At 40.2% G+C, this 23,205-nt stretch overlaps 1 protein-coding gene across 2 annotated transcripts in view; it reads right to left on the bottom strand.

Moving 5' to 3' along the window:
* The window catches only part of RPS6KA5 (ribosomal protein S6 kinase A5), a 169,003-nt gene that overhangs the window by 31,296 nt on the left and 114,502 nt on the right, over window positions 1-23,205 (bottom strand). For both annotated transcript variants that reach the window (XM_084791764.1, XM_084791763.1), the window contains exons 6-7: window positions 13,229-13,312; window positions 10,920-11,023 (exon numbers count right to left, since the gene is read on the bottom strand). In XM_084791764.1, coding sequence (XP_084647890.1) covers window positions 10,920-11,023; window positions 13,229-13,312 — 188 coding nt within the window. The remainder of the gene's footprint in view (window positions 1-10,919; window positions 11,024-13,228; window positions 13,313-23,205) is intronic.

Raw genomic sequence — 23,205 nt, 5'->3', positions numbered from 1 at the left:
ACCTAAAGGGAGTATCATGAATGGAAAAAGGCTTGAGTAGTGACCAGTGCAGTACACGGCATAGCGCAAATGCTCAGTAGGCGTGAACTACTGTTGTAGTCCCCATCTAACGTGACCACGAAGCAGACGGAGAAGTTGTATCAGCTAGTTACTGAGAATTATGAACAGATATCAGAACTATAATTTCCAGCAGAAAATTATAGCCATGATGTTAATATCAAAGCTAATTCTACTTCTAAAACCAAAGAGAAGACTGGTACAGAATGAAAAGAAATAAGCCATTTCACTTCTGCTAATTGTCTGTTGCTGTTTAATGACTACAGGCTTTTCAACTCCATCAGAGGCAGGCCTCACCTTAGAGTGAGCCCAGATATATTGAGAAGCTGGAAAGCCTTTCTCAGAGAAAACCAAACACAGCCTTTCCTATTTCTATACTCTTGCTGTACCTTCTGGAGGAAATACTTCCTGGTGTGTAGAACAAGGGTGTAGACAAACACTGTTGGTTACATTCCCTATTGCTGCCTCAGGACAGAGAAATGTGCACCACGCCTGAGGCCATCTTAGGCTGCAGTGTCTGCTGGAAGTCTATCTGCTATGTGCCCAGCAAAGAGCAGAGCAACCGCCAGTCCTGAAACAAGACACGGAGCGCAAGCGCCCACCTTTGTGGGCATGTCAAAAGGAGGAGCATCTGAAAACAAGAGATGGCTCTGCTACTAGGCCCAGCCTGCAAACAGACCTGTGGGACCGTGTTCCAAGCTGGGAGCTTGTGTCAAGCATACATGAACAATGAGGGTGTGCAAGAGAGCACACCCCACACGCGGAGAGCTGAGGGGTACTGCTGAGGTAGAGAGCACAACAGGAAGAAATTGGGCTGACATCTGAAAACTGGTGAACTGTGGAGAAGCACGGGAGTCAATCCCATGTCACAACGCGGCCAAAACCAGGAGTTAACTTGGCAGTTGGTGGTACACCCTCCTCAGCTTGGGAGCAGGGGAGGAGGAGGCACGAAGAAGCCTGGAGAATGAGGGTGGTGAGGTACCACTTCATTTTGGTGTGTGAGATGGCAAATGTCAGAAACTATTCTTGTTGAAACAAAACAAACAAACAAACAAACAACAACAACAACAACAACAACAACAACAAACCCAGGCAGTGCCCGGATAGGTCCTCAGCCATTGAGGAGTGGTGAGGAAAAAAGGTTTGTTTAGCCTTTACTCTGTGGGAACACAACCTCAGGTTTACCTTTTTCTTACAGCGTCCTTCAGCCTAGTGGACAAAGTAAGACAACTTGAAATGAAGGATTTATTCTGGCTCCCGTTTCAGTCTGCAGTTGGCTGCCTTTGCTAGTGTGGACCTCAGATAAAGCTTAGTATGTTGATCATGGTGGGGACCATGCAGTGGAGACCAGGACAAGATACAAATTTCAGTGGCCTGCTTCTGTTGGGCCCCACTACTGCTACAATCTCTGCAAACAGCACTAACCACCAATCGAGATCAAGCTTTCAACACTTGAGTCTGGGGGAGATGCACAGGTTGTGTCTTCATTCAACTCTGCAATTTTTCCATTTCATGATAACATTCATTGTTGGCTTTATGGTCGGTTTCCACGTGTTCCCAGAATAACAGACTTACTTATAAGCCACTTATGAGGTACCCACTCAACAGTATACTGCAAAGTTACTACAAACATATGTTTAAAAGAGTTGGTAACTAGAAAATTCTTACAATACTATTTAAGCAAGAACTGTGAAATACAGAATTTCTAGTCTAAATAAAATACTATACCAATGAAAAAGTCTAAAAGGGTTTCTATTAGAACCTTTGGTATGGGGGAAGGGCTCAGAAGCCCCACTCTTAGATGAGGAGCTATTGATAGTTGATGGCTTCTTGGGAGGGAAAATCCGTCTTCTGAAAGGGTGTAGCTCTGGTAGGCCACCACACTCTAGTGGACAGCCCCATATCCACCAATTACGAACAGCACAAAGGTTATTTTTAAAAATGACAGGGTGGCTCTAGGAGAAATCAGGGAAAGGAATGAGAGGGAATATGACCAAAGTACCCTGTATAAAATACTCAAAGAACAAAACTATTACCTTTCTTAAAAAGCAAAGCCAAATCAAATCAAATTCTGTTTATCTTTGGGGTAGTATGTGACAGTTTTGAAACAGGGTCTCATCTCACATCGCTCAGGATGGCTCTAAACTGGTTATACAGCTAAGAATAACCTTGAGCTCTTGATACGCCTAGCTCCATGTCTAAAGTACAGAGGTTACACGTGTGCGTCTTATGTTTAGCTCTGTGTTATTACTGACATCTTCTCTTGTGCATGTTTTAAACTATTATAAACATTACTTTTGTAATAGGAATAAGATGAACTTCATCTAGCAATTTTACTGAGAAGAGAACACAGTGTGACAAGGGAATCTAGAATGTTCCATGCATAGGCCCTAGGGTGCCACTGTACACAGTTGTCACCATCTGCTCTGCAAGGCATTCTCTTTCCCTGTCAGGCACAGCCCACGCTGTAGTTCCACTGATTGCTCCCTGACAACCTGGCTCCCGAGGAACCACACCTCTTTTGTATTTCAGAGTGTTTTTACCACTTGCATATTTATCAAAACTCTTGATGTGAATTTTCACGTACTTCTCCCATATCTTCCTACGTACTACTACATGAGTTTGCTTAGGACAAGGATAAGGTATTTATAGTTGGCATTCTCCTTAGGAAACATACTCTGCAACTACTCCACTAGTTAGGTCTATTTTTCCATTGTCTGTAGGCCATAATTTGGCAGCCTTTACTCAGAAATGAGCCCAAGAAAGGCAATATCAGCATAGAAATAAGCATTCCTAGGGACACAGTGTAACTTCCCAGTCACCCATGTATCAGGTCCCAGCTCAACCTCTCACAAGAGCTGGGTCCTTAGGACACATGATTAACAGCAGCCACTGCTGCCTGCTTGTCAGGGTTGAGGATGTACCCAGGTGTAATGTGGGTGACTTCTCAGCTTAGATGCTAGCACACAGTGTCCTGGTCTCTGGGGCTATGGGGCAACTTCATGAGGGTGCCTTTCTCTAGACATGGAACCGGTACAAAGGAGGCAGAAAAGTCCAGGCTGACACTTCACTTCGGGTATTATAGAGTCCTCAGCTTCCATAGCTTGTATCTTCCTCAGCCAAAGTGGCTCACTCACTGGGAGCAAAGACTCTTCGGCAACTCTGTCTGCTTTTGAAGACCTTTTGCCTACCACCCTCAGTCATCCAGCAGTTTCTGCATGAGTTGTGACTACAGTTCTGCACACTATGTTTCAGCTTCCCAGGAAGCCATCCAACCACATACATGACAACGATCCCCAAAGATTACACTGCACTGTGAAAGCACAGCCATCTTAGTCAAAGCGCATCCCACATGGCCACATGGCCTCTCAGACCACCTCTCTGTCACCAAGGGCTGTGTCGCTGCCCTCATTACTTCCGCATAAGGTATCTTATTTTCCTCTTGTACTCCATCCACTTCCTATGTCTCTACTCCAGTTCTGGAATGCCTCTGATAGGTGTCTACTCCTGCCACCCCTTCTGGTAATCAAGGAGAGAATCCCTGTTTCTCATAGGTAGGAGAAACAAAGACAGATGCATGTCTGACTGAACTATGCTGAAAAGAGGCCACTGCCAGGACCAGCTGTGTATCAACTCTCAAATAACAACAAAACCCAGTATGATTGCAATTATTTTGTACATCACCCCAAAGCAAGACATCTGTAGCTGAAACAAAAATTTAAAGCTCAAAATCTGGAGAAAAATATAAAATATGTAGAATTACTGTCTTTTAGTCAGAAAGATATATCAAGTCATACAAAAACCACTATATTAACGATTTTCTGAAGTCCTAGGCAGGACAACAATAAATTAATCACTCGAAGTAGGAGTTGGTAACCTTTTTTAGAAAGCACAAATGGTAGGCAGATTTTACACATGGATGGTCCCTAGAGGTCCCAGTTAGTTCTAAATTCACAGCCCCTTAGGCGTGCATTGGACTAAATGCTTTTCATGATGAGTTACACATGCTTAAATGGAGTAAGCTGCCATGTTAGGCTATCCTACACAGTAAAGAAACGAAGACCGTCCTTAGCCACCAGCAAGGGAAGAACTAAGGCCTGCAGCCCACGAGTCTATGAGGAACCGAATCTTGCCACAACCATGTGATCTTGGATACGGATCTTTTCCTAGTTGAGCCTTGAGATAACTACAGCCTAGCCCAAACTCTTGACCACAGCCTTCAAGTAGAAGACGAACCTAAACTATGACATAAATTCTTGAACCATAGGTACTATGAATGTACATTGCTTTAACCCCCTTAGTTTTGAGGCAATTTGTTACTTGCTGGTGGGTGAGGGAATACTACCCGACAGGCAATGAGTACTTCATTGTAATCCAGAGGGTCTCGGTGCTAACTATTCAACTCTGCTGTTGTCTAAAAAGCTGTAATGGGCACAAATTTAAATTTCACATCATGAATTTTTAAAAAATTTTTTAAAGAATGTAAGACGCATTCTTAACTCATAGCTCCTATCCTCTCCCCAACAAAAACAAAATGCAGGAACAAAACAAAATAGGCAAGCAGAATAAATCTTGCCTGCAACCTACAGCTGGCTGACCACTACTAAACAGCACTAACTAGAGCTCTTTTGATACAGCTATCCCTGGTATTAGAATGGATTGGTTCTAGAAACCCAGAGATACAAAAATCTAGCTGGGTGCAGTGGTGCACTCCTGTAATCCCAGCACTGGGGAGGCAGAGGAAGGCAGATCTCTGTGAGTTCAAAGCCAGACTGGTCTACAAAGAGTCCAGGATGCCCAAGGCTACAGAGAAACCCTGTCTCGAAAAACAAACAAACAAACAAACAAACAAAAAACCAAACCAAATAAAACAAAACAAAAATCTGAGGATGCCAAGTTCTTTACATAAAATGACATGTGCATAGTGTATCCATAGAACACACACACATTCTCCCACATACTTAAAACACCTCCAGGTTATGTCTAATACCTGACACAATATAAACGTATAAGCAGTTATTACACTGCATTGTTTAGGGAGAAAAATCTGAACTTGTTCACTGCTACTGCTGCATCAACTATAGATCTAATTACAGATCTATGAGTGAGACTTGAAGTGGGCAGCCCTCAAGCAATGAGAACTAGAGACTGAGGACTCGTGAAAAGCAAGAGGCTAAAGCAGGGTCTATGTATCAGGCTCAGCATGGTGCTTTGTGTGCCTTAAATTCAAGTTTTGAAATTTGGAAGCTTCTGAGATGCAAGTTATTCCAATATTTTGATCTATTGGTAGTACTAGGACACGGAACCTTCAGATATTGAGGGCTGCCTAGACTTTTGGTTAACACTTGGGCCTAGACTTAAGTAACATTATACCTACAACGGTATAATGAAACACTAATATAGCATACTTTACTGAGGGAAAATGAAACATCAAGTAAACATCTTGTGGCAAACGTAGTCTCCATTTCAAAGGCAGGGACAATCAGATAAAGAAAAGAAAGTTGTCAAGAGATGATGGAAGAGCAGGGGACAAACATTTACATCTTGCTTCTCAGGTGAAAAGACGCTCATGTATCATGGTTTGCAGAGCCCGTCCTGCGGGAGCAGGTAGAAGCACTGATTCTCTGGGTGGGCAGTGTCTTCCTGGTCAGCAGTAACACAGGTTCTAAAAGGCAAAGTTCTACACAGACAGAAAGCTAGTGAGAAGACACCTAAGAAAGAAAAGCTCGTGATACGTACACACATACATGAATAAAGATAAGAAACAGGTATGCAAAGCTGAACGGCAATCCTTCAAGTCTAAATTAAGAACAAGTTAACATCTGTTTAAAGTGGTACCAAGGTGTGAGGAATCTGGAATAATTTCTTATAAACAGTCAAGAGAACTGAAAAGGCTTATCCTGCACAAAACTGTCTTCAAATGTCTGCAGTAATGTTGGTTTGGAGTCTGGGCCAGGTGATTCTGGATTCTTAGACTCTAATTCAAAGACCTGAAATAAAGACTCACACAGATTGCAAAGGCTACAAGGAAATGTTATTCAAGGCCATGCTGTGAACAGGTCAGCACACACCACAGGGGAGCAGCAGGCCACAAGCGTGAAGACCTCAAGAGCCCTGGCTACTGTGTGTGGCCTCCTGTGAGAGGCATCAAGAGGGGAAGTGTGGAGACCAAGGGCACAGTGCCGCCGGTTCTCTATTTTGGTTGGCAGAGTAGGTTATATAGACAATTTTGTCGTGTATGACCTTTCCCACTATGTATCTAATTGTAATCAAATGCAGACCCAAGGATGCACAGGCATAAGATGGTAAGTAGGGGATTATCTCCACCTGAGGACACAGTCTTGCTTTATTTGGCATTCACTCGAAACTAGCTCAGGCTAGATTGGTCCCTGTATCTACTGGGACTACACGTGAAGAGAAACTGTCAGAGTTAAGAGTCAAGTGAGGGAGAAACTTACTCCATAGTTCAGAGAGGGCTATGTACGTATCTTAGTACAGATAAGGGTCTCGGCTGTCAAGTTCATTATTATAAGAGGAGTGTGCACATAGCCTAAACCACACAAAATCCCAGGTTACTAAAGTATTCCCTATGTTTGCTTGCTTCAATATCTAGAAAGAATAAGCAGAATTACTTTACATTCTTGAGAGCACAGGACCAGGATTAAGACAATTTTTTGGCCTGTTTTTTTGGGGGTGGGGGTGGGGGAGTGATAGAATTAAAACAACTCAATATGGGATATAGCATCCATGAAAATGTCAACCTAACAGTCCTTTTCTTTCATGGGCAGCATAGGACAAGTAAGGGATTGCACCCACACCCAGGAAGAGAGTCTAACTTCAAGAAGAAAGTCCAACGCTTAGGTTTTCTTCTCATTTCAAGCTTTTACTATCTTTTGAAAATTTATACACTAACACTTTTACTACACATTTTAGACAACAATAACAAGAAACTAACATGGATAGTACATTATTTTGAAGCATGTCAAATACAGGTAGTTAAGTAGGCCAAGTTCTTGAAGATCACAAACATTAAGTAACAGAGGCAGGGCATGGTGGCACACACCCTTAATCCCAGCACTCATAGGCAGAGGCAGGCAGATCTCTATGAACTGGAGGCCAGCTTGATCTACACAGTAAATTCCAAGCTAGCCAAGACTACCCAGTGAGACCCAGTCTCAAAATAAAAATTAAGGAATGTAAGAATTCAATTAAAAAGCGCCTTAATCAATTAAAACATCTAGAGACAAGATAATAATACACTTATTTCAGATACATTTTGAAGAACAATCAGAATGATTATCCAAAAAGGAAGAGCTGCAGTGGGGCAATCCAGTCGTCAAACCCACCAAATGATGACATGCCAACAGCAGGGTTTAAACAAAGCTAGCTAACCTGACAAAGAAGATAACTGATTAAAAGAAGAAATTCTACTTTGATTCTTGAAAATCCATTTGTTCTAGCTTAAAGATTTCAGATAGATTTTGATTCAGAATCTTTCACTTACTAAAACAAGAATGCCAAATGGTTGATGTAAAGAAAACAAAATCAATTTAAATGTGAATGTAATTTGAAGAATTTCTGCTTTCACAAGCAATATACTTCTCTCTACAGACAGACAGAATAGAGTGGAAAGAAACAAATTCTCACAATGATGGCCAAGATTTCCTATAATTTTGAAGCATTTTTCCAAAAATTAATCTACTAATTTTTTCAGATAAGATTATCACGATTCTGCCTAAGCTAGCTTCAAATTTGTAACTCTCGAGATTTAACTTCACAAACAGCTGAATTATAGATGTGAATCACCACATCCTACCTAAAGAAATTTCAAACTATCAAAAATTTCATTTAAAATTAAAATTTAAAAATAGTATTTTTTGGTAACAGGCATAATTTTGGCTGATTTTTAAAATGTTCCTGGTCTTTTAACTTAGGTATTAAGTAGGCTGAAATACTGAAGTTATTCCTTCTAAGTCTCTTCTGAAAATGGTACATCTTACAATTTTACTTTATTGATATTCGAAGGATGCAGAATAAACTCACACGAAGTATAACTGGATGAGACCCGCCTTCTGTATGTAACTGAAGCTGGCACCACACTCAAGATAATGAACACATCCCTTTCAAAGTTTCTCATGCTCCTTTGAGATTTCTTCTTCTCTTCTCCCTTGCCAGGTCCACACTAACTACCATTCTGCTTCCTGTTGCTATAGATGAGCTGGTATTTTCCAGAACTGGAACCACACAGTAAACACTCTATAGTATCTGGCTCCTTTACTCAGTACAGTTATTTTGAGATTTATCCACTCCTTGTTTGTATCAATAGTGATCACTTTTACCACAAGGTAGCTCTTTATTTGCACAGATATACCACAATCTGTTTAACTGCTTGCTGACAGATACTTGGGTTATTTCCAGTTTGGGATCATTTGCTGTAGAAGGTTTTGTAAGGATATTTTTATTTTCCCTCATAATCACTTAGGTCTAGATTAGATGGATCATGTAGTAGATAATGTTTTGCTTTGTAAGGAAATTGCCCATTTTCTAACATGTACTAGTCACACTGTACTACATGACCCCCCCCTGTTCACACTCCCTTGCATTTCCTACATAATTTTTGGAGGGGGTGGAGGGTATAAGACAGGGTTTCTCTCTGCATTCCTGGATGTTCTGTAACTAGGTTCTGTAGACCAGGCTAGCCATAAACTAAGAGATCAGCCTGCTTCTGGCTCTCAAGTGCTGGGATTAAAGGTGTGTGTGCCACCACTACCCAGCCTCTACTCTTACTAGAATCTGGCATGGCTACTGTCTTTATTTAGAACCATCTGAGTGAGAATATGGTAGTATTTCACTATGGTTTGAATCTGTATTTCCTTAAAGACCAATGACACTGCTCATCATTTTTTGTTTTTATTTTTTGTTTGTTTGTTTTTTTGTTTTTTGTTTTTTCGAGACAGGGTTTCCCTGTATAGCCTTGGCTGCCTTGGACTCAACTTGTAGACCAGGCTGGCCTCGAACTCTGCCTCCCAGAGTGCTGGGATTACAGGCGTGAGCCACCATGCTCATTTTTTTACATGCTTATTTGCTATTTACTGATGATCTTTGATGAAATGTCTGTTTTTGCTTCTTTTATAATGGGGTTGGCTTTTTTAAAAAAGTTTTTATATATATTCTATATCAGACTTTTATCAGATATATGATTTGAAAACTTTTCCCAGTTAGTGACGTGTCATTTTTCTTTTTCTTTCTTTCTTTTCCTCCCTCTCCCCTTTTTTTTGTTTTTTCAAGACAGGGTTTCTCTGTGTAGCTTTTGCTGTTGGCAGACCAGGCTGGCCTCGAACTCACAGAGATACACCTGCCTCTGCCTCCCCAAGTGCTGGGATTAGAGGTGTGCACCCCCACGCCCAGCTTCGTTTTCATTTTTTAATGCTTTAAAGACCAGAGATTATTAATATTGAACCAGTCTAGTTTTAAAATTATTTCTTTTATTGACTGTTCTACTTGAGGAATTTTTGGCTTAACAACAGTAAAATTTAGAAAATTAATTAATTTTGTAGAGGGGGATGCAAGTGCCACAGCACCCAGGTCAGAGATAACTACGGAGTTCTCTTCTGCCCTCATGTGGGTTCTGGGGACCACACTCAGGTCACTAGGCTGTCGAGACATCTCCTAGTCCTACAGATTTAAAAACCATTTTATAGTTGTAACTTTCACATTTAGGCTTACTGATTCTTTCGAGTGCATTTTTTCCTATATAGCAGTAAGCATTTACTGAAGGTCATGTTTTCCCATCTGAGCAGCCAGCAGTCCTAGCATCACTTATTGAAAAGTTCCTCCCAAAGTGACAGAGAATTTTGAACCTCTGTCCAAAATCTGTTGCCTGTACACAGACAGCGTTATTTCCAGGCTCTGTTTATCTTTTCCCCTCTACCGTCCTTCCTCCCTCTCTCTCTTCTTTTTTTACTTCTTAGAGAACAGGTCTTGGTGTGTGGCTAGGGCTGTTCTAGAGTCCTCATGGTGACCAGACTAGCCTTGAACATGTAGTGATCCTCTTATTTACACCTTCCACGTAATGGAACTGCAGGCAGGCACACCATTCTCAGTGTGACATTATCACAGCGTATGGTGAGTCCTGAGATTAACTTTCTTCTTCAGAGGCAGTCTGGCTAGTCTAGGCCCTCTTCATTGCTACCTGAATTCTAGATCAGATTTCCAATATACTAAAAACAAACGTATAAGCAATGGCAGTAGGAACTCTAATTGCACTGAATCTATAGATCAATCTGGAGGAAAAATAACTATACTCTAAATAAACAACTATAAAATAATAAACATTTTAAGGTGTGTGTTTTCCATATAACAATACTTCGGTAAGTCTCTGGACTTGTATCTCTCCTCTCAGACACTCCGGTCAGCAGGCTGGCTGTCCAGGTCTCCCCAGGCCATCAGCTCCATTTCCTCAATACCACATGGGTTTGTCCCTCCCTGTGTTGCATCCTGGTAGCTCTTAACGGAGTCATTTGGGGAGATTTTAGGGCAGACCTTATTTACTTTCTCTATCTTTGAAACCGCTGTCCTCTACTGCAATGTCCAGTATCCTCAAAACTGCTGTTTCTCATAAAATTTTCCCATTGTTAAAAATTGTATCAGGCAAGAAGGCAAACTGATCCCTGTTATTTCATCTTCATTGAAGTGGTCTCAATATTTATTCTGTCAAATCTGTTCTTGATGTTAAAAAATTCAAGTAGAAATAGGACAAAAACATAACGCTGCAGCTGTGAGAGTGGCTATGAATGCACAGAAGGGAGTTATACGCTGGAACCCTAAGAAGGATGATTTTATGGCACTTGTTCAAGTCTTACCTAGATATCTCAGCCTGGGAGTTTTTTTCTCCATCAACAGTGAAAGGAGATGCTCCAGTTAGTAGCTCATACATTAGAACACCTAAGCTCCACCAGTCAACTGCCTATAAAACAATAATAATTTCATTTTGCAGAATTAACAACTAAAATATGTTACAAAAGGACCAAATTAAGGCTATATACTTAAAATATTTTACAAAAACATTTTTCATAGTTTTCTTTGCAAGGGTTATTAAGTTAGTACAAGTAAGAGACATTTAGAGGACAAATGCCTACACATACCCAGAATAGAAACTGCTTTAACAATCTAAATCAGTTAAGGGTTTGTTTGGTTGGTTGGATTTTTTTGTTTTTGTTTTTGTTTTTTTTTTTTTGAGACAGGGTTTCTCTGTATAGACTTGGCTGTCCTGGACTCACTTGTAGACCAGGCTGGCCTTGAACTCACAGAGAATCACCTGCCTCTGCCTCCCAGAGTACTGCGATTAAAGGTGTGCACCACCACACCTGGCTCTTAAATCAGTTTTACCATTGTTTATTTAAAGCAATTTAACTCAAAAATGCTTTCTAAACATTCAGATAGGTGAAATATTAGATTTAGGATCTGAGGAAGAAAGTATCAACTGTATTTTATAAAGTTTGTGCCCAAAGAATGAGATGAAATTCCTTAAACTAAAAGGCAAAAACATAAGAATCTTACACAAGGGTGTTATTTATAAACAAACCCCTAAAATAATTTTTTCTTATAGAACATGTTTAAATATACCAGCCAATAGGGAGATTTAAAATAATAGAAAATAAAATGTACTCCAAATAGGAAAACCATTCATAAATACAGTTATCTGAACACTAAATACGCAGGGAGAATATTATTTGGCTGGTTGTAAAGTGGATCTTAGTCATGGAGAAATTCTAGATGTACTACAAGGCTTTCTTATTTCAAAACTGGTTCCCTTAAGCTCTTAGTTGCTGAGCCATCTCTCCAGCCCCAGTTCCATTAGGCTTTAGTAGATGGCCTTCAAAATCTAGGTTATAAATTCTGGCTAAACTACACAATAGCTTTAAATTATACCATGAAGTAAATTGAACCAGCATTTCAACTCCTGAATTCACAGAAGCAGCTCCAATGCCAGTTGAGTCAATGATGTCAGAGTGCCCTGCACTGGGCATGAACCGAGCTGCTTGGCTGACACAGGCCTGAGATCAGACTGCAGCCATGGGCTAGTAAGCACTGTCACTCAAACGTCAAGAGTGAGCTGGACAAACACAGGATTGGCCATGAGAAAGGAGACCAGGCATTCACCACAGACACTGGAACTGTATATGTGGTGTTTTAACAGGGGTGGAAGCAGAGGAGAACAAAAAGGACAAACTAGCCAGAATTCATTTGGAGAATCTTATTAATAAACCAAAAGTGATAGCAAAGTGCTACCCTTTATTACAGGATAGAAAAATGACCTAGATTTTTATAATGACTTAGATCTGACTGCTTCTTTATTAGCTTCATGGGCACATGCACAGGGAAGAGAGAACAAAAAATTTGAATCTTTAGAGGGCTAGGAAGACTGCATTTTGAGTACAGAATTTTCCTTTCATGGTTGTGAAAAGTGCTATTTCTGTCGGACAATAATCAACAAAGTCATCAATATCTTTGTGAAGTTAAAGGCAAACTGGGAATAAAATATGAGTGGTTTTTGTTTTCAGTGGCCTCTTAACATCTTGTTAGAAGGACTTACTAACCAAAGGTGGCAAATATAACCACCATCAGTTTTTTTATCTTTCCTGAAAAACTTAACCATGCCAGTAAAACTCTGTCCAAAATCTTTCTCCATGATGCAAAGAAAAGCCACATACACAGCTTAGGTATTTAGTCACACCTCTGTGTTATACTTGGTTCAAATGTGTCTCATACCAAAAAAAAAAAAAAAAAAAAAAAGGATCTTTTTTTTTAAATGGGGCCATGTTTTGTGTTTTGTTTAAGCTCACAGGCTCTTCCAATGAAAATAAAGTTTAAAATTGTTTCAAGAGTAACTTCAAGGTCCCAACTTTAAGAGGAATGTCACTCTACAAAGCAAAAAACTTCATCAATGAAACTTTGAAAGGAAAAATCTAAAATGTCCTAAATTTTATATATTTTTTTAATGCAAAACATTAAAACCCAGTGTGTTTAGGTACACAAACGGAGAAATCAATGGAGTAAGAAGTACCAGAAGCATGGTTCTGATTAGAGTCTGTACTAGAAGTTAACTGGGATTCGCTCGGACTGCACAATTTATAGGAACACACAAAGAAGTATCAAAAGCAGAACGTACCTTGTCATGTCCCGAATCACCCCCTCTGACAATATCTGGTGCCATGTATTCAATAGTTCCACAAAAAGAATATGCTCTTTCAGTCTTGAACAAACAAACAAAAAGGGGATGTGATGTCAAGCAAGCATGACAAGTAATACACGTCAGTGGTTGAGTTACAGCAGCAGTAGCGGTGGTGCAGACTTCTGCCTGCTTTGGAGGGTCCGGCCTAAACATCTGAGACAGATGCCTGAAACACGATGGTTGCCATCCATCAGCCCGCTTACACACACTCAGTTACTAAGGCTTCTTTGCTGCTGTCGTTCTTGGTGCATGCATATTTCAGTTACCAGGTTCTTTAACCGTTCTTTCTTAGGAATGGAAATAGTCCCAGTAGAGTAACATGAATCAACACTTTGTAAATGATTGATTTTATTTCCAGAGATGTGAAACTTGGAAAATGTGGAGGAAGGTCAAAGGTCAATAAGGAAGCATGGGGACCAAAATAGGAAAATAAGGTGAAACCATCTCTTCCCCCATCACTTTGTACAGCCTGGGCACTGCTAATGGGGAAAGATCTCTGATTTATACTTTATTTTATACTTTACTCCTCAATCAGTAAGGTCTCAAGTAAAATGAGTACTCCTTTTTATTTCTCAGTTTTAACTGTGAAAAACTACTACTACACTAGCTATGACACAGCAGTGACAGAAGGCCGCTGTTTTATTGGTTCAAAGTTAAACAAATGCACAGAAATAATACTTTTAAGCACTACAAACTAAAAATGTTAACCATAGTACACAGACACATAAAATAAAGCTAATATGGTTTATGATTCACTTCATTCCTTTTACATTCTATGAACACTGAAATGTCATTTTCCCTAGGAAGCAAAGGAAGCAATCCAGGTATGGGATAATGGGGAATTTTTGTTGTTGTTAGCTGGCAGCACTGTGCTTTTGAATAACCAATATAAATCTTGTAACATATGAGACATCTCTCTGCTTCATCATTTCATGATCAAATGCTAATATAGAGGCAACTGTCAAAGAGATTAGCAGTAATTAATGCTAATAATTAATTCCACTTAAGTTTGTATACTTAAGACAATAATTTTAAGCATTTCATTACATAGTGTATTAGGAAGTATTCATCAGATTATTAAAAATAGTTCAAAATTCATTTCTAAAATATCTCATTAAGACTAAATTGTTTTTAAATTAATACAACACTTATTATGTTATAGCTCTTTTTGAACACAAAACAAAAAACACTACATACCCAACCTCCAGAAGTATATAAAAATTAATGAATCATAGTTATCACTTGATAGCACCTTTTAAAAAAAGTTGTTTTTATTTTTTGTGTGCGTCTGCCTATGTGTCTGTCTGTAAGTACACTCATGCCTGGAGCCTGTGGAGGCCAGATGAGGGCTGTGGACACCCGGGAACTGGGGTTAGAGAAGAGCCCCATGTGGTACGGAGCATCCAAGCCACGGCATCTACAAGAGCAGCGCGCACTCTGAACCACAAACACATCTCTCCAGCTTCATTTCATATCATTTTTAAAGATGTCATCAAGACATGGTAAATCAAGTTTTAGAACATTTAAGAATATTTCTCCAAACTTAATGAATAAAAATTTGATGAGTTTAAAGGTTTTGCTTCTCTTAATTTTTGTACAGAAAACTAGTCTAATAGGCAAATCTAGAGATGGCTTTGCTTCACATATGTGGTGCCTTGAATCCCAGCACTTGGGAGGCAGAGGCAGGTGGATCACTGTGAGTTCAAGGCTGGCCTGGTCTACAAAGCAAGTCTAGGACAGCTGAGGCTGCACAGAGAAAACCTGTTTCAACAAAACAAACAGTATGCTGATTTCCTTCCCAGTGTGAGACAATAAAAATAAAATTTTAATTTGACAAGAAGTTCAAACTCAGGCTGTTAGATAGTTTAGTAAATAGGGGCAGCGGCCAGCAAGCCCGATGGCCTGAGGTTGCTACCCAGGTTGCTGTGCGTTATCCTCTCATCTCCACATGGGCACTGTGGCTTGTGTGTCCATACACGCACATGCATGCAATGAATAAATGTAGACACATTCAAATTGTCTTAAAAATATGGATTTTCTTCTCTAAAACACTAAATATCTGTAACTGATTTTAAAAGTATATGAAAAATATGTATTGTATGAAATATATGTATTGGTCAGTGCCAAAAAATGTGATAGTCACTAGCAGTCACGTTTTATTTTCAAAATCTTTTTACTATAAATAAAATTTATCACTTTCCCTTCTCCTTTTCTTTCCTCTAGCTCCTCCCAGCTACTTACTCAAACCCTTTATGTGTCCACATTCTCAAGCTGACAGCTTCTTTTTATTTGGCGATTACTGTTATGTATGTATGTACATATGTATACATGTTATGTATGTGTGTATGTGTACACACACACACACACACACATACACACACACACACACACACACACACACACACATCCCGTTGGCCTGTTTTTGTTGTTTATGTACGTATGGTTCAGGGCTGACACTCTGCACTGGACAAACAGTAAGGGGCTCATCACCAGGAGACGCTGTAGTACACCTAAGTCATGTTTTATTTTATCTGACAGCAACAATTATGTATCTTATTGTTTATTGTCTTAAAATCAGCTTCTAAATAACACACACATCACCCAAAGACAAAATGATAGTCAGTTTTAAAACAGTAAAAACAAAAATCAGAACTTGAGAGAGATAGCTAAAGAGTGTTTCTAGAAACTTATTTATTGTTTTTAAAAGCCAATTAGTAGTGAGATTATTAGTAATTTTATAATTCTAACTGTTGGAAAAGAACCAAAAAAACCTTACAGAGAATAAACAAAGAAACAAACAAGCAACTAATTAAAGAAGCAGGGACCCTTGGGGACCGAGTGAAGGATTTCCTACAGAAGACCAAGAGAAGGCAAACATGTGGCAAGAGATCAGGACAATTATAAATTGTTAATATTGGTGGGAAAGATGTGAGGACTTCCTATTGGGACTCTAGGTGAGAGAAGTATGGGAGAATGGGGAAATAGAAGGACCCAGGGGGTCCTAGAAACCTACAAAAAGAACATCATGACGGGTGGATCTGGGCCCAGGGGTTCTACTTAAACTACACCGCACCAACCAAGGACAATAAAAGCAGTAAACTTCGAACCCCTACTCTGATCTAGCCAATGGACAGGACATTCTCCACAGTTGTGTGGAGAACGGGGACTGACTTGGACATGAACTCTGGTGCCCTGTATCTGACCACCTCCCCTTGGTGTGGAGACCACTTAGAGAAAGAATAAGCAGACTACAAGGATGACACTTGATAGCCTATGACCATATAGTGGGGGAGGAGGTCCCCCTTATAGACCTAGGGGAGGGGAATAGGATGAAAGCGGGAGGGAGAGAGGAACGGGAGGATACAAGTGATGGGATAACAAATGAGATGTAATCTGAATAAATTAATAAATAAAAAAGAAAAGAAAAAATAAATAAATTGTTAATATTAGTAATTGAAAAGAACATTTCAGGAGTTATAACAAATATTAAAAATAAGGGAATTGTACTTTGCCTTTCTCCCATGATTCTCTCATCTAGAGTCCCACTAGAATGTCCTCTCCTCTGTCGCAATTTCCTGGTAAGTGAAGGCTTTCGTGGGACATGCCCGTTGGGCTAATATGCAGATATAAGTGAGTATATACCATTTGAGTCTTTCTGCTTCTGGGTTAACTCACTCATTATGATCATTTCTAGCTCAATCCATTTATCCACAAATTTCAGGAATTCCTTGTTTTTAATAGCTGAATAGTATTCCATAGTGTATATGTACCACAGTTTCTTTATCCATTCTTCTATTGAGGGACACTTAGGCTGTTTCCATGTTCTGGCTATTATGAATAAGGCTGCTATGAACATGGTTGAGCAAATTTTCTTGCTGTGTGCTGGAGCATCTTCTGGGTATATTCCAAGGAGTGGAATAGCTGGGTCTTGAGGAAACCCTATTCCCATTTTTCTGAGATAGCACCAGATAGATTTCCAAAGTGGTTGTACTAGTTTGCAATCCCACCAGCAATGAAGGAGTGTTCCCCCCCCCCCACACCCTCACCAGCATGTGGTGTCAGTTGAGTTATTGATCTTAGCCATCCTGATGGGTGTTAAGATGGAATCTCAGCGTTGTTTTGATTTGCATTTCCCTGATGATTAAGGAGGTTGAGCATTTCTTTAAGTGTTTCTCAGCCATTTGATATTCCTCTGTTGAGAATTCTCTGTTTAGTTCCTTGCCCCATTTCTCGATTGGGTTATTTGGTTTGGTGGTATTTAATTTCTTGAGTTCTTTATATATTTTGGATAATAGACCTTTGTCAGATGTGGGGTTGGTGAAGATCTTTTCCCAGTCTGTAGACTGTCGCTTTGTTCTCTTTACCGTGTCACCTGCCTTACAGAAGCTTCTCAGCCTCATGAGGTCCCATTTATTAATTGTTGACATTAATGCCTGGGCTGTTGGTGTTCTGTTCAGGAAGTAGTCTCCTGTGCCAATATGTTCCAGGCTCTTTCCCATTTTTTCTTCTAAGTGATTTAGTGTCTCTGGTTTTATGTTGAGGTCTTTAATCCACTTGGATTTGAGTTTTGTACAAGGTGACAAATATGGGTCCAGTTGCATTTTTTTACACATAGACATCCAGTTAGACCAGCACCATTTGTTGAAGATGCTATCCCTTTTCCATCGAATGGATTTGGCTTCTTTGTCAAAAATCAAATGACCATATGTGTGTGGATTCATATCTGGGTCTTCGATTCGATTCCACTGATCAACCAGCCTGTTGCTGTGCCAGTACCATGCTGTTTTAATTACTATTGCTTTATAGTACAGTTTGAGATCAGGTATGGAGACTCCTCCAGAGCACCTTTTATTGTACAAGATTGTTTTAGCTATTCTGGGTTTTTTGTTTTTCCATATGAAGTTCAGAATTGAACTTTCAATGTCTTTAAAAAATTGTGTAGGTATTTTGATAGGGATTGCATTGAATCTGTAGATTGCTTTTGGTAGGATGGCCATTTTTATTATGTTAATTCTCCCGATCCATGAGCAAGGTAGATCCTTCCATCTTCTCATGTCATCTTCAATCTCTTTCTTTAGGGTTTTGAAATTTTTTTCAAACAGGTCCTTCACTTGCTTAGTAAGAGTAACTCCTAAGTACTTTATATTGCTTGTGGCTAATGTGAAGGGTGTAGTTTTCCGAGGGTCCTAGAAGCCTACAAGTAGAACATTATGATAGGCAGATTTGGGCTCAGGGGTCCCGCTCAAACTAAGGCACCAGCCAAGGACAGTACAGGCGGTAAACCTTAAGCCCCTACCCAGATCTAGCCAATGGACAGAACACTCTCCACAGTAGAGTGGAGAGTGGGATATTACTTTCTCACATACTCTGGTGCCTCACCTTTGACCATGTCCCCTGGACGGGGAGACCTAGTGGCAATCAGAGGAAGGACAGCAGGTTACCAAGAAGAGACTTGATACCCTATGATCATATAGAGGGGGAGGTAATCCCCCTCAGGAACAGTCATAGGGGAGGGGAATAAGGGGAAATTGGGAGGGAGGGAAGAATGGGAGGATACAAGGGATGGGATAACCATTGAGATGTAACAAGAATAAATTAATAAAGGAGGAAAAAAAATAAAAAAAATGAAAAAAAAATAAGGGAATTCTATGAATGAATGAGAGCCAAAGAATTTTAGACATAGGTAGTATTTTTATATAAAATGACAGCAACTTACCAAAGCTGATTCAAAAGTAATTAAAGTCTAAATATATCTATGTGTTTATATAAGGCTTTGAGCTACCTGTCATGTAAATAGAAAGCAAAAATCATGGGCCTTGCTAGTTATGGAAATGCAGCCATCCAAAACAAAAGTTTGCAAACTTTTGTGTAAGGAAAAAGTCTGTAAAACTATTCTAAATACGTTTTATGATATTAAAACCTTGATACCAAAATCAGACAAATGCAGCAATTACAAAAGAAAATTATTCATCAATTTAAATAATATTTCCTTCTTTCTTTCTTCCTTCCTTTCTTTTTTAATTTTGGCTTTTTGAGAAAGGGTTTGTCTGTGTTACCTGGCTGTCTTGGAACTTGCTCTGTAGACCAGGCTGGCCCTGAACTCACAAATTGTCCCTACCTACCAAGTGCTGGCATTAAAGGCATGTGCCATCACCACTCAGTAAACAATAACATTTCTAACAAACACTAATATAAAAAGCAAATGAAAAAAAGATTCATAAAAATTAAAGTTTGTTCTAGAAAGATGCTCTGCCATAGAAAAACAAGCCTTGCAGAAACTAACAATAAAGTTTACCTATCAAAAACATAAATACTGAGCCTGAAGAGATGGCCCCAAAATTAACAGCACTTGCTGCTCTTTCAGAGCCCTTGCATTTGGTTCCCATCACCCACGTGATGGCTTATGATCATCTATAACTTCTGTTCCAAGGGATCTGACTCTTCTGGCTTCTGTGGGCACCAGACACACATGTGGTATGTATACTATTCCCAAACACACATGAACTAAAAGGCATGAAAATAGGAAAGAAAAAAATCATTGCTACTTATACACAGTGGCTCTTTCATGTGAGAGCATGCATGTGCACGCGTGCATGAAAGAGGCCGTAGGTCAACTCCTGATGTCATTCTCAGGAAGCATCCATGTTGACATTTTAAATAATTTTTTTACTTTCTAAAATTATAATAGAGCTACATCATTTCCACCCCATCCCTTTCATTCATTCAATCCTCATGCGTCTTCCTTATTCTTGTTCAGATCCATGGCCTTTTTTATTTTACTGTTTGTAAATGTAAAATATATGTCTTTCTCTGTTTGTAAACTCCTAAATACATAAATACAACTTGTTCAGTCTGCATAGTGATATTTGTATGTGTATGTTTCAGGGCTGACCATTTGGTACTGGGTGACCAACTGGCATGTTCTTCTCTGGGAAAAGCCTCCTCCCCCATGCCCAGTACTCCTTAGCTGCCTGTAGTTCATGTCCAGCGGTGAGGCCTGGTGAGCTTAACCCCTTCCACGTTAGCAAGTCTATTGGTGTTGTCCTTGTCCAGGCCATGTTTGGGCTATCATAATTTCTGATGCAGTCTCTCAATGGGAGCCTGAGCTCACCCATGAGGCAGCTCCAGGAATTCCCTATGCCCTCCCAGCCCTGGGATTACAAGCACATGGCAGCACACGCAGTTTCCATGTGGGTGCTAGGGACTGAAGTCAGGTCCTCATGCTAGCACAGTAAGCACTTTACCACCTGAGCTGCCTCTCCAGCTCCAGGATAGCCTTTTTCTTTTGTTTCTCCCACCTCCTCTCTCTTTTTGTTTTTTTTTCTTTTTTTTTATTAATTTATTCTTATTACATCTCAATGGTTATCCCCTCCCTTGTATCCTCCCATTCCTCCCTCCCATTTTCCCCTTATTCCCCTCCCCTATGACTGTGACTGAGGGGGATTTCCTCCCCCTGTATATGCTCATAGGGTATCAAGTCTCTTATTGGTAGCCTGCTGTCCTTCCTCTGAGTGCCACCAGGTCTCCCCATCCAGGGGACGTGGTTTTTGGTTTTTTTCAAGACAGGGATTTCTCTGTGTAGCCTTGCCTGTCCTGGACTCACTCTGTAGACCAGGCTGGCCTCGAACTCACAAATATCCACCTGCCTCTGCCTCCCTGACTGATGTGATTATAGGCATGGCTGGCCTTTTCCCCCCTAAAATTTACTTATTTATTTTTTATTTTATGTGCATTGGTGTTTTGCCTGCATGTACGTCTGTGTGAGTGTGTCAGATCTTGCAGTTACTTACAGACAGTTGTGAGCTGCCACGTGGGTGCTGGGAACTGAATCCAGGTCCTCTGGAAGAGTGATCAGTGCTCTTAATACTGAGCCATCTCTCCAGCCCCCCAATATATTTTAATTTTGGTTATCTATATAAACTATTAAAGCAAATCTATAAGTTACAGAATTATGCAATGCTATAAACAAGATTAACAATGTTTGAGTGTTTCAGGCTGATCGCTGAAGCTCAAGGCCAGCCAGCCGAGATGAATTGAGGAGCTCGAGGTTCAGTAACAGGCTTTGTATAAAGAAAAAGTGAGTACTAGAGAAGACTCCTGACATCAACATCTGGCCTTTATGCAAACACATGGACACGTACCTGCAAACAAGTATGTATGTGTACACACACACACACACACACACACACACACACACACACACACACACACACTCAACTTACATTGAGAAGCGCCATTCGTGTCCAGTTTTGAATGCAATGTAATAGTATGCATTGTTCATGGGCACATTGAAAGGAAAGATAGCTACAAAGACAGGCTAAATTCAATCCACCACTCATTCGCTAATGAACTTATACAGCTAAAGAAGCTGCACAAAAGTATACAAGCAGCTTGACCAATTTTATCTGAAATTCATGATCATTAACCTTAACCAGGCCTCCAATGCTGAGCAGCAAAAGCAGTCATTTTTCTAATCCATTTACCTTACAAGTTCAGTATCTCCATTCCCCTACTCTCAGTAAGAAAACAGAGCGACCCATAAAGACCTTCCATAAGTTGTCTCTAAGCCTCCACACCTGCATGCGCCCAGGAACCGATGCTTGTCCCTGAATGAACCGACCCTTCCACTGGCTGAGTCTTGTGCACACTGGCTGATACCCATCTCTAAGACAGCGTTCTAGCCCTTCCCTTTCTCCCTCCCTGTATCATTATCACATTTACTCCCACTTCCTCTTCAGAGATAGTCTCACCAGCATATGACATGTCTTATCTCTCCTCCCTAACTCTATCTCACTCTGTAGCCAAGGCTGGCTTCACATTTACTATATAGCCCAGGCTGGCCAGGAATTCATGATCCTCTGGGTCTGTACTCACCACACGCAGGTTGTTTCTCCCACCTTAAAGTATAGCAAATCCGTTTCTTTCTCTCCGTGCTCTCCACCCAATCTCACTGGGCCTCTTCCTGGGGCCCTGAGTCGTGCAGACGTGACTATGAATCTACTCCTGCTCTCTCTTAACTAAGAGTTCAACTGAGCTAGTGTTCAACCTCCAGGGCTCATCTTATGTGGCTTACTGTGACTGGCAGCGAGTCTTCTGGCTTGAGACGGTTTCCCATTTAGCTTGAAAGGACTTCTCAGCTTCCTTTCCACACTTGTTTGCTATTTCCCCTCCCTTGTCGTATTCTTAGTATTGAGATAGTTGGGAGTCAGATTTCTCTCCTTTGTTCTTTCCTATCTTTACTTATTCTGTTGATATTCTTATCTATGTTCAGTATTTAACATGTTCAGATAAAAATCATTTATACACAAAATTAGAAATCATCTAATTTATGTATTTAACCAGATTTCTCTTCCAAATTCCAGACTGATAACAGTGAGGGGACGCTTGCTTTTATGTCTCATGGATCATTCAAATTCAGCTTATCAAGCAGAACTCGTTCACCCATCTCAAGTCCTGTAACTTCACCCTCTCAGTTGCCCTAGCAAATTATCTTAGAGCTACCCTAGATTTTTCAGGTTCTCTCATATCCCACATCTAATTCATAAAAATTTCCATTAGTCCTGCGGTCAAGATATACTCCACATCTAACTACTTCTGAAACTCCACCCCATTACCCACGGCTCTAGGCAACATTATTTTTTCTAAGACTACTGTAAGAGCTTCCTTAACTCAACCCATTTCCTGCCCCACTCTGAGTTACCGCCCCTGTCAAGCACAATTACACTCTAAAATAGCTCTGTTCACGTCATGCTACTCAGACTCTGTGCTGGCGACTGATCTGTACACGGAAGCCATGCTGTAAGGGTACTTACAATACCCTTTCTCGCCTGTACAATCCTTCTTTCGTGTGATTGCGTGTCTTTAGTACACTAACCATCATTTGTTGCATACAACCCACACTGCCTCATTGTTTC

The sequence above is a fragment of the Acomys minous genome, assembly GCF_964271855.1.
Source record: "Acomys minous genome assembly, chromosome: 8".
NCBI classification, from domain to species: Eukaryota; Metazoa; Chordata; class Mammalia; order Rodentia; family Muridae; genus Acomys; species Acomys minous.
The sequence above is the reverse complement of the archived record's forward strand: the minus strand, read 5'-3'. Positions and strand labels throughout refer to the sequence as shown.